A 12,878-nucleotide genomic window follows, 5' to 3' on the forward strand; every position below is an offset into this window, starting at 1 on the left:
GGCTAATCCTATCATCTCCCTGTGCTCAAATTCATGGAAAACCACTGTCCTGCAGTCTCTTTGCAAGGAGCAGCCATCCAGAGCACATATGGTTGATCTCTTGTCCTCTCCTTAGCTGGAGAGGTTCCAAGGAACTGGTCTACCTACTGGTTCCTCAGTCTTTGCTGCAATTATCAGTTCCTCTTTCCAGAGCCATTTTTAGTTCACCAGACCTTCCCCAGAAATCACATAGAAACCAGTCCTAATGCGAAGAACTGATTCCCTTAATGATCTTCCATGTGGGTATCCACAGTGACATTTCTAGCTTTAAAATGGCAGGCACAACTGGTCAATCAAAGCCCCACCCCCAGTCAGCCCGTTAGTAGAATAAACCAGGAAATCAACTCCACAGCAAGGTGAAAACTACTTGTACTGAAATTGGCTATAATAAAATCTTGCAAGCCTGATTGTTCTGTTCCTCCCCCGCTTATACACTGGTGAATCAGGGAAGCATCTGCCTGAGCTGCTCCCAAATGTTATCTCATTGTTCTAGACTTAAAAATGTTTCATCCCCTTTTGCTTAGGTAATGGTTCTTGCATATTTCATCAAGGTCATCTTCACGATAGATAGATAGATCTTCCTTAACCTCTATACTAGTGACATTGCTGTGGACACCCCTGCATGAAGAATCTCTTTCAGCTCCTATAGAATTTATTTTAAACAAGCTTTTCTGGGAAACTTTGAATCAGCAGTAGGTCTCTAAGGGGCATTATCACCCTCTCCATTCAATAAGGAAAAAAAACCCTTCTCATTTGGTTGTAAATTTTTTACAGCTTTTATTTAAATCATTAGGAAAGAGCATACAAACCCATGAACATTATAACACAGGTAAGTAGTAACATTAAACAGTACTAATTTACTGAACTCAGTGGGACTGAATTATTTGGTATCCTTCAGGAAAGCTTACTAAGAGCTCATAGTGCTTCCTCTTACAAACATATTGACCAGTCATCTTAAGCATACATAGGTGTCAAAAGCACAGTACATATTCAACCACACTCTCTCTCTCCTCATTTCCTTGGCAAGTGTGCTCATTCCTCACTCTGGGTAAGTCACTCTGTTTGAGTCAGGTCTTCAATCTGTCTGACCCATATGAATCCAATCTTCCTCTCCTCCTCTTGGTCCTTCAAACCTTTATTCTTCCCCATCGTAATTCTGTGGAAATTTGCTTATAGGCAAAACTTTCTAGCCTCTCTCCAGCCAAAGCGGCCAAACTGTCAAATGATATTCTTAAAGATTTTGCACCCCACCAAGATGCCTCATTTCCTCAGTTAGCTGTAGGAAGTGGAATTCCAGATGGGCAAAGTGCTTCAAAGAGAAAAGCCTTGTGCTTTCTCCCTTTACCTCTTGCTTACTCATGAGCAGTCTTTCTGCCAGGGAGAGGGGACTCTCACTTTTCAGTTTCCAAACACCCTTCATTTTGTTCCTCATTCCCTCTTCTCCCTGACACACCCTAAACATGCTTCTGAGAAGTCTGTCTCTTCGCAAATTATCTTTTTTTCTCTCTATTTTACCCCTTTGACTACTGGTCTATTTTCAACAAGATGGATAGCATCAAATTAATGTTGTTACTATTCATTAATACAGTGAACAAAGGCTTATGGAATGAAATCCTGTGTCAAGAGCCTTTAACCTACATCTGAAAAGCAATACAACTAGAAATAACTTCTTACCAATCTTGAATTGGGACGTTATTCGTTGATCACTCACTCTATGAAGGTACAGAGCACTCCCCTTCGGTGAATAGATGTAAGATAAGCATTTAGGCTTTTTGTCTTCAAACTCTCAACCATTTTTAACAAGTCAAATCAAATCAAACTTTCATTTTTACCATTTTTTTTTACTGAGTTACAACCTGCTATTGATCTCTTCATTCTCTTTTTTCAATCATGCTTGCAAAATACCTCTTTGTTGTTCATCTCTTCCCAGCCTCAACTCATTCTGAGCAATCCCTATAGCTAAAAATTGTTAATTTTGATGAACTGTCTTTCTTCCTTTCTTTACATGTCCTATTTTATATTTTGCTCATTTTTAATGATGCATGTATGCACTGGAAATCTCCAGTCATTCTCATTATATTTGTTTCTGGGTCCTTAGTAGATTCTTTTCACAAAAGTTTTATTTTTTAGTTTGCCTAACCATATTCTATTTAGTATTCTTCATTGCTTAATAAAATTTGACTCTCCTGAACATCCCATTCTCTCTCTCTCTCTCTCTCAAAATCAATCTCTCTCTCTTGCAGATGTTTGTGTGATTTAGTGCTACTTTGTAGATTTTGAGCAATAGTGTCTTCAGAAAAAAACACCTCCACTGAGAAACTGAGAAAACATATCCTGTTTACTCCTCTGTAGTGCCTTTGTTGCTTTTCCTGGTAGAACTTCAAAAATCATTTTCTGCTAAATGAAGAATGGGGGAATTTGAGATTTGGAATTCCTGTTGATTATGGACTGAGTATGATCAGCAGTATTATGTGGCTGCCAAATGCAATTTTAAACTCTATCAGCAGAAATATAGATTCTGAATCATGGAAAGTATTGGTTCCATTTTACTACCCACTCTAACTACTATGTTGTGTTCTGGGCATCCCTCTTGAAGAATTCAGACAAAACGGAATACATTCAGAGAAGAGCAATAAAGATAATTGGTGGATTGGAGACCAAGTCCTATGAGAAGAGATTGAAGAAACTATGAAGAGTAAATTGAGTGAAGATATGATAGCACTCTTCCAGTTCCTGATGGGATGTCAAAGAGAAGTCCACATCCCAGAATACAGGAGATGGAATAATTGATTTCAGTTATAGGAAACAGATTCTAGTGAATGTTAAGGGAAAACTTCCTAATGTTAAAAGAAGCAGAGTGGTAGAACGATTGCCCAAAGAGGTGGTGACTACCCCTTATTAGATTTATTCAAGTTTAGAGAAGGAAATTGGATTTGATGGCCCACATCACCACTAACTCTATGATTCCTTGTTTTTATGCTGTTTCCTCAAATAGAAGGTGAACTAGAAACAGCCATAAATTCTATATATTTGAAAGTTTTTCCAACAGTTCTTTTGAATAAAGTAATAATAGGTAAATATTACAAAACATTGCATTTATATTATACCATGAGGTACAATATATTAAATTATATTTATATTATAGCATGAGCTCCTGCAACTCTGTAACAGAGAAAAATGGATTTTTAGTTTAACTAGGATAGAATCACTGCTATTTAATGACTGTATTCCTTAAAATTTATTTATTTGTTTGTTTGTTTGTTTGTTTTATTTTTATCCTGACCACGCTGTAATTGTCTATACTGTCTTGTCCTGAAGCCAAACAAATTAGAATATATAATGGACTCACAATGACATCTCAGAATGAAGGCAAAAGTATTATCCTTAAAGCAAGGAAGCAGATCTGAAAAGGAAAGAATAAACTAACAGAAATATTACAATTATAATTGTTTTATGTCTTTTCGAGTCTTGTAAGAAATGTCAGGGCAGCAAGCTCATTAAATATTGCTCATAAGAGGGTCAAAGAAGCAAGATGAAAACAGTCTGAGTGACCGTTTATGAAATAAAGAACATTCAGCACTAATAGAGCTAAGGATAGGTCATGAGGGAAATTCCTTCTGAGTTCCCTTCATCTTCACCTTATGGATGTACTAAAAGCTTTATAAATAATTTAGCAAACTAATGGACATGTTTTTAAATACTATTAAACCCACTGTTAAAGAAGTGGCACATTGGCAGGAAGTATATGGGCAAAAATGGAAAGCACGTGGCTTCTATCTTGTGGTTATTCTAGAAAGCAGAAGAGGACAGTGTAAATACAACTCTTTAGGTTATGGCAGGCTTGCCAGACTCCAATTTAGCTTTCTGTCCAAGAAACACTTAGAGCAGAACTATACATTAGGGCTGTGCAATTAAATTCAAAAGCAGAAAGGGACTTCAGTGTGAGAAGACATGAAGGTAGACTGTCTGCATCTCCTTAAAACAGCCATGCTTTTCTGCATGAGCGCACAGTTCAGGCACTACATGATCACAACAGAAAAAATTATTTGGCTTAAGGAGTTCAATAGATGTGCTAGGTTGTGCCCTCATATGTTGCAGAGCTCTGGAATCTGAAGAACTGCACAGTCCAACTACCTGTTACGTAAAATGTAAAACATAGAACTTGTCCTAACAACCAGGAAACACACTGAGACAAGGAACTGGTCTCTAATATTTATTGCTAGTACTTAACAGGAATCCTAACAAACTGAAGAAGCGTGGGAAAACCCAGACATATAACCCCCAAGGGTTAAGGCGGTCCCGATCTGTGTCTCTTTGAATGGCTGAACAATTCATCAGTGCTACGCATGCGCTTGACAGTCTGGATGGGAGCCCCCTGCTCGCCATCCTTACTCATGACAGAACTGTTACAAAAAGCCCTTTGATTGCTTTCTTGCTAATACTGGTGGGACTAGGAAACTGTATTAATGAAATGTACACATGAATCCCCACCCACTTGAAAAAAAAAACATGTGAGTAGCCTATTCTTTTATTCAGCCCCTTCCCCAATTGCACACAATAACGTAACATTTAGCTTTGCTCTGAAAAACACTTTCCCATGACCCAGAAATCCCTATGCACATGAAACTACATGCTCACAAAACTTTACAGTCTTGCTTTAAAGAGCTCTGCGTGCATACGCAGTGAGAGTCCTTTCTGAGGTCGTCTGAATATGCACTACAATTTTAGTAAAGGTTTTTTAAAAGAATATAAAAACTAACACAAACTAATATAAAGCAAGAAAAACAAAGAGAGAGAAATCAAAGAGAAGTGCAAGAAAGGGAAAAAAGTAAAGGAAAATAGAAAAGAAAGAAAAAAAGATACAAGGAAGTAGCTTCCAATTTTCTTTACAGCAGTTATAAGTTCAGTTTTACCTCTTACTCTATGGTTACAACACAGCTGTCTTCTTTCTATAATCTATTCTTATTCATCAAAACCATAAATCCTAAGTTCATTCTTTTCTGTTTCATGCAAGAAGTCTATGAGGGGTTTCCAGTCAACAGTTAATGTACATATTGTCTTTTCTCTAGTCAAAGAATTCAATTTAGCCATCTCAGCAAGTTCCATCATTTTCACCAACCATTCCTCCATTGTGGGTAATGCCACATCTTTCCATCTTTGTGCATACAATAATCTCGCTGCAGTTATCATGTACCTGAATATGCACTATGGTGGAAGAGTGTTTATAATGTTTAAAAAATGGCAGAGGGTGATTTTTTTCACTTGAATCATTAATGCTAAATGTTGGAAACACCAAATGATTGTTTAGTTGTAAGGAAAAGTGGAGGAAAAAATGCTACAGGATGTACTCCAATTGCATCTCCAAAGGAAAAGCAGGTTATAAATTTAAATATACAAAAAGGACAGGCAGTCACATGTATTGCTTCCTTTAAAATTTATTTGTGATGTATTCATATTCAGAGACTCTTCTTGCTGAGGAATAGTACTGTAGTCATGTTATTTATAGGTTTCCTAAAATCATCCAGATGTAATCATGCTAGAAATACGATCTGTACCAATTGAGCAAATGTTCTATACAGTACTTAGTTATACTCATGAATGCTGTTGTATCAGAGACAATTCAAGCATGACCAATGTGAAAGACAGAGACGATTCTATCAGGCATTGGTGTTTCAAGCATGGTAATGCTCAAATTATACTTTCCCACCCCTGAGAAATTTCCTAAACAGTTTGTAAAATTTAAGCTAATTATTTAAAAAGGAAGAGGCTTGCCTGACATTACTAGCATTCACACAAATCACTATTCTAAATTTCTTTTCCTAATCATCAACAGAATATTCTTAATCTTTAAGTACAGTCATTTGTAAACTGGGAAAGATGGCTATTGTGGACACATTGTGTCTAAGACAAACAGAAATTGTCCTTGTTCAAAAATATTGAATACATGGAAAGATATAGCTGTGTCCTTTATTTTCCATGTTGAAACTCCATTTGCACACTAGAGCAAAATGCTATACTAGGAAATTTACTGTATTCCTTATATTTCCTATATTTGAGTGGGAGAAATGGTTCCCACAATAACTTTCCTTCTATATAGGAGTTTCCAAAAAAATGGAAACTCCTTAACTGCCACAATTTTTTAACACCACTTTTCTCTAATTGCAATAGTGGCATTAGTTAATTTACATTTCCATTAAAATGTATATTTCTGCCTAACCAGAAGTGAATGAAACAAAACAGAGTCTTATCATTAGATCCCACTCTTTTTATCTTATAATAATTGTGTGATTTATTCATTTTCCATGTATATCCTAGTTTTGGTTAATCTTATAACAAATCCTTAAACTAGGTAAGGAACATCTCTTGATAAAGCAGTGACTTTGCACTTAGGAAAATTATTTTTTCCATTATGCTCTTCATATTTGAACCTATCCCTTTTGGAAAAGCCATAATCATCCAAAAGGAAATAAAATAGCATTGTAGAAAAGATAGGAGACATATTTCCTTCAAACAAAAGGTCATGCATCATACAAACCTAGAAGACTACCTATGTTACCATGAGTTCTAAAAGAGTAAACCAACTTTGAAAAAATTAGATAGACTTTCACTTTAGGGCCAGACCAAATATTAATACAAGTGCATGCATGCTTACTTTTGCTTGAATAGACTTTTTTTTTCCTATGAGGGGTTATAGTAGGAAACAGCTTTGTCAAAATCCCTCTCATTCTTTTTACTACTTTTCATAATCTTTATGAGAAAGTCGTATAAACAAAGAGATGTCTGAACCAATATAAAAGTGAAAGAACTTCATTCTCTTGTTCTGACTTTTTGCAGTAGCCATAAAACTAAAGGGAGTGGGGTCTTCCATGTCCGTTTTCATTTCAGGAGTTTAATATTTTACATAATAAAGTATATGCTTTGAACTATGACCTCTTTTCAGGAGTCTTCTCTTTGCATTGCCTTGTATTGTTGCTACCCTTGTGACTGTTGCTAACCAAGGACTCAGAGAGTCCTTGGTGCTCTCTAAGCTTGGTTGTTTGCTTGCAGATGTTTCATTATCCAAATAGGTAACATCATCAGCTCCTAGTTGGGTAGTGAAATTTCTGCAAGCAATCAACCAGGCTGAGAGAGTACCAAGGACTCCACAGTTCAACCCTGAGCTACAGATATTCTCTTTTATTGATAATCTATGGATGGCCAACCCAGCCATTTTAACATTTATCAGCAAAAGTTAGTGAAAAAAAGAACACAACTTCCACATAAAGTCTTTCCTTTGAGAAATACTGAACTCATCTCAGATTCAAACTTATCTGTCTACTTGGTTGACCGATTTACTGCATTCCTACCTGTTTCCTAACTCAGTTCCATGCCTGCTGATAACTGCTTTTTGATTACCACTATCTCTAAAAAGGAGAGCCAGTCTGGAGTAGTGGTTAAAGACACTAGGCTGCAGACCATGAGTTCTAGTCCTGCCTCGGGCATGAAATCTCCTTGTCAGCCCTTACAAGAAGGCAATGGCAAACCACTTCCAAAATACTGCCTGGATTGTCCATGTAGCCACCAAGAGTCAAGGATGACTAAAAGCCCCCATAAACAAAAGAAAAGAAAAACCCATTTTAAGAATTGATCTGAGCAAAAGGGAAGCTTTTTGTAGACAACTTATACTTCTCAGGAATATCAACAAATTCCATGAGTTTCTATTACCTCACAGTTATCATCACACACAAAAATGTGGAAAGTGAATACATGAGAATTAATTACAACTGCTGTTTGGATTGACTATGACATCCCATTATGAGAGCAGTTTAAAAATTGAAACTGTGAGAAATGTGGAAAATGCAAGTGATCCTTAAGGGCTGAGGGTAGAAGAAAATTTATTTGAGATCCAAGCCGCATGTGCCAACACAGAGCTACATATAAAGGTGGCTTATTAATTGCTATTCTCTTTTGTTATTTGTTTCATATTTTTATCAGAATTCATCTATTAAGATATACACAACACATCCTTGAACAGTAATTAAAGTAGATTGATAGTAGAGCCCTTTAATAACAGGCAACTATACACATCTAGATCTGAAATATAACTACTGCCACCCAGTGATATTCTCCTGCTATTACAAGTCGCTAACAGTTGTATGTTTATTTTCAGATCAGTATCTTCATGACTCATTTGTCTAACTATGGCAATGACCGACTAGGTTTATACACATTTGTCAACCTGGCCAGTTTTGTTAAAAGCTGGACCAACCTGAAGCTGCAGACTCTACGTCCAATTCAGTTGGCTCACAAGTATTTTGAGCTCTTTCCTGAACAAAAGGACCCACTCTGGCAGGTAACATCTACTTGACTGAACAGCATGGTCCCAATATTTATTTGCAATATTGTTGCAGTGAAGACTGCTGGGCAAAAAATTAGAAAAGCAACGTTTAGCAATAAAGACATTTTAATCTGTTATAGATGGCTTGGTAGATTCATTTCATTTCCTTTTCAAAATCAGCATGTTTTTTCTAAGAGCACATTGCCTAGCAGAGAAGAAACTGGCAGTTACATTACCTTCATTAACACCTTCCTGGAGCCAGGCTGTGAAGTATCGGCTCTCAGCTTGGTTGATATTTACGAGAGAAAAAAGAGAGCAAGAAGAGAGGAAAAAACAGGGGTTTTTTTCCTGGTGTATTGTTTTGCAGTAACTTGTTTTAACGAATTAGCTATGAGGTGAATTAACAATGAGATAAAGCAGACAAATTACTGTATGTTACAGAATAATTAGGATTTAAGTACTACATGAGAGGAAGGACCCTGACACCTTTTCAAATCTTTGTAAATAATAAGAAACAATCTAGAAGTCATTTGACAACAAAAGGGGAACTTCACCTCTTTGTTCCAAAAGGAAAGATATTGTAATGGAGGGTACAGACATGGATATAAATATGGTGGGTTGACTCCTCTTGCTCTCTGAAGGGTGGATCCCCAAGTCTGCCCCCATAACCCCTAGTGTTGCACATATACACACTTGTACCATAGTCCTAGGAAGACTCTGGTATGCTGTAACCACCAATTACTTTACAGAGAAACTTCCAGTTTACACCTTTACTCAGGAGGAACAAGATAGAAAATCTCCTACTCCAATTTTGATGGCTTAGCAGTTGGTTAAGATTTTTTTTCCAAGATGGCACCTGGTGGGAATTGAATGTTAGAGTTGACAATGACTTGATGGCATGTAATCTATCAATAAAAACTTTTCGTAAATATTGGGGGCGAGGGGGACTAAATTGTTTGTTATGTTCGGCGGGTTCATAGAGTGGGAACAATGGAGTTGGTGGTTGAAATTACCATGTTGGTAATGTCACGGGAGGAAGTTCCAGTGGAGAGCATTGGGGTACTGCAGAGCCAGAATGGAGGTTGGACCAGGGAGGCCTACTGTGTGCAGGCACTGGGACACAAATGTAGGTCTGCTGATTGCACTGAGGTGATCTCTTGGAACTGTAGTGTTGATGACTATGTTGGCACTCTCCCACCAAACTGCTGAATCTGGAGCCTGTTTGAGGCTCTGTATTTTCATATAATGGGCATGAAAATAAATAAATAAATAAATGTCTTCCTTTATATTGCAAACAATTCACCATTCACCACTTGTCAAAAGCAATTATCATATCAGGGTCTTTTTTATTATTGGTAACCAAATGGAAATATTGCATTGATGGAAAACTAAGGGAAGATACACAGTAAAGAGCTATATTTTGAAACAATGAAAAATATTTTTTGCTGAAGAATTAACAAAATACAACAAACTTATTAAAGGAAAAAATCAGAAAGTCACATTTATTGCAATGAAGTTTCTTATACATCACTCTAATCGCTATAGATAAACAAGTTTATAATATTTAAATACATTACATTCATTTAAATTCATTTTGGTAAGAAAGCAATAATGAAAGCTAGAAACTATAGTGCAATTGTCATCTTTGGTCCTGTACAGGGTGGCACTGCCCCAGACAGACCCAGTGCATAATTTGGGGGTCCTCCTGGACTCACGACTCCTGCTTGATGAGCAGGTAGCAGTCATGGCCAGGAGGGCCTTTGCTCAACTTCGTGTTACGCCCTTTCCCTGATTGAGTGGCCCTTCGAACAGTCACTCATGCCCTGGTCATCTCCCATATAGACTACTGTAATGTGCTGTACATGGGGCTACCCTTGAAGAATATCCAGAAGCTTCAACTGGTCCAGAACACAGCTGTGTGAGCAATCTTAGGTGCCCCAAGGGTGTCACATATAACACCTTTGTGTCATGTTCTCATTCTAATGTCTAGTTAACATTGTAACGTTTCACATGTCATTCTCTGTTCCGTGTTCCTTCACCCGGAGTTTTTTCATTCTTTCGCCCTCCATTGTTTTGAGGGCTTGGAATGCATGTTTGGGTTTGCGCTCCTGTTCAAGGTTACTTTCCCAGGCGCGTCTAACGGCTTTCAGCACCTGGGAGGGGGAGCGTCCTGACGAGCGACGGGGCGGGACCTGCTCACAAGCAAGGCTTTTAAGTTTGTATTTGGCGCGCTTTTGCTCATTCTCAGCTTTCTCTGTATTTGCATACTATTCCTTTAATAAATCAGTTATCTTTAAGCCCGAGCTTGTGAGACTGAGTATTTGGGTTTAGGCAATCATTACATAAAGCTGAGAATCATTTTATCCATTTTCCGCTAGCCCCATCCAATCATTGGATAAGAGGGAACGCTAGCGATGACAGAACCTCAACTTCGCGCAAGTGAGGGAAGCGAAGAAGAGCGGGAGGCGGCCAAAAGCCGGCCAGTGCTAACTTCAAGAGCGCAAAGAGCAGCACGTCGGGAGTTGCGAGATATCCAATTGGACGAGCTGCTGATATCCATGCAGGAGAGTCTTAGGAGTGATCATAGAACCGTTATGGAAAGAACACAGGGGAGGGGGTCTCCACAATTGACCTGGGAGCACGAAGTCCCCTTGTCACCGAGGGTGGTGGTAACTAACCAACCCTCGGAGGAGCCAGTCACTCCGGCCCGAATGAGGGCATTAGAAGATAAAATGGAGTTAATAGTGACGATCCTCAAGGATCTACCCAAAGAGGATCTACCCAGAGAGGCAGAGCCCAACCTGGAGGATTGGGAGGAAGAGCCGTCACAGTACCCCAGGCATAGTACCATGTCGACCCGGGGGAGAAGCAAGACTCGATCAGCCCGTCAAGGAGGGGAGAGAGAGGCAAGACCTCCTAGGGATCGACCACCCATGGGGGCTCGGCGCACGCTGACATTCGCGGCACCGCCACAGCCAGCTGAGCCGGCAAGAACCTTCCCACCCTTTGGAGTGAAGTTCGATGGGGATCCCACAACGCTCTCCTTCTTTATTACTAATGCCAAGCACTATATAGAAGATTGGGGTCGAAATTTTCGGTCTGAACATGGCAAGGTCAATTTCATTGCCAACAAACTGAGAGGAAAGGCAGCGGATTGGTATGTGCAACTATGCCAAGCTGAGGCAACTGAGTTAGAGGACTTCGATGAATTTTTGTGGGCACTTAAAGAGCATTTCGAAGACCCCCTAGCTCAAGAAACGGCCAAAAATGACCTGCGGAAACTCTACCAAGGGTCCCTCTCAGTTGCCAAATATGCGTTGGAGTTTAAAGCTTTGGCAGGAAAAGTGGAAGACTGGTCTGAGCCAACAATCATCGAATTGTTCAAGCAGGGGCTTGAACCCGAAATCCTTCGATGGGCTCTGGGCAGAGATGATCCGAAAACGCTATATGGGTGGATTCAGTTGGCGGGCAGCGCAGAAAATGCCCTACGAACCTATGCCCATACCAAAGAGCTTAGACAAACACGTCTCGCGAGAGGAGCGCGCACATCTGGACTTGCCAGCCGCCCCAAACCAAAAACCTGGGAAGAAGAAAGGGAGCAACGGTTCTCCAAGGGCCAGTGCCTCAGATGTGGGAAAGAAGGACATCGAGCCACGTCGTGCCCAAGACGCCGTCCAGAGGAACGACAGACGAAACCCACGGTAAAGACACCTGCTCCTGCTCCACCGCGAAAACTGAAGGCAGCCCTCGCGGAACTGGACCCCCCAGACCTTCCTTTCGGAGAAGAGGAGGAAGAGTTGCAATTCGACCAGCCGGCGGGAAATGCCTACCACCTGCCCTGAAGGGCGCCCTAGGGCAGGTGGAAGAAACCGGGCGTAACCATGATTCGGTGAGTGGAAACTTCCCCACACTGACTGTTAAAGTTAAACTGAGCTCAAAAACCAAAACGGTGGAAATGTGGGCCATGCTAGACTCGGGTTGCTCCCGTTCCCTAATGCACCCTGATGTCGTAGCGGCTCTGGAACTGCCCACGTTCCCTTTGTCAAGACCCATGATTTTCACCCAATTGGATGGAACTATGGCGGGAGGGAAAGCAGTCAACCTTTCCACGGGACTGGTCGCCTTGCAGATGGGCTCCCATCAGGAAAAGCTGCCATTTGTGGTAGCTCCAGTGGGGGGTCCTCTGGTAATCTTGGGGATGCCTTGGTTTGTGCAACAAAACCCTTTTATCAACTGGCTGCATAGAACTGTTACGTTTGCAGATGGATTTTACAAAGTACCCGAAAAGGACCTACTGGAGGACATGGGGGGTGGAGGGCTAGCGTATACCACTGTACAAACGCTTCAACCTCTTGAGGGACTACCCAATCAATACCAAGATTTTGCTGAAGTATTTGGGGAAAAGGAAGCGGATCGCTTGCCACCCCACCGAAAAACGGACTGTGCCATTGAGTTTTTACCAAATGTAAAATTGCCTCACCCAAAAATATACCCCATGTCTCCCAAAGAGCTTACCACGCTA

The 12,878-nt window shown here is 40.0% G+C and overlaps 1 protein-coding gene across 1 annotated transcript in view; it reads left to right on the forward strand.

The window, feature by feature from the left end:
* The window catches only part of LOC134502169 (bifunctional heparan sulfate N-deacetylase/N-sulfotransferase 4), a 131,357-nt gene that overhangs the window by 101,594 nt on the left and 16,885 nt on the right, over window positions 1-12,878 (forward strand). Inside the window, exon 6 of the mRNA XM_063310368.1 lies at window positions 8,189-8,371. Within this exon, the coding sequence (XP_063166438.1) occupies window positions 8,189-8,371 (183 nt within the window). The remainder of the gene's footprint in view (window positions 1-8,188; window positions 8,372-12,878) is intronic.

Source organism: Candoia aspera, chromosome 8 (assembly GCF_035149785.1).
Source record: "Candoia aspera isolate rCanAsp1 chromosome 8, rCanAsp1.hap2, whole genome shotgun sequence".
NCBI lineage: Eukaryota > Metazoa > Chordata > Lepidosauria > Squamata > Boidae > Candoia > Candoia aspera.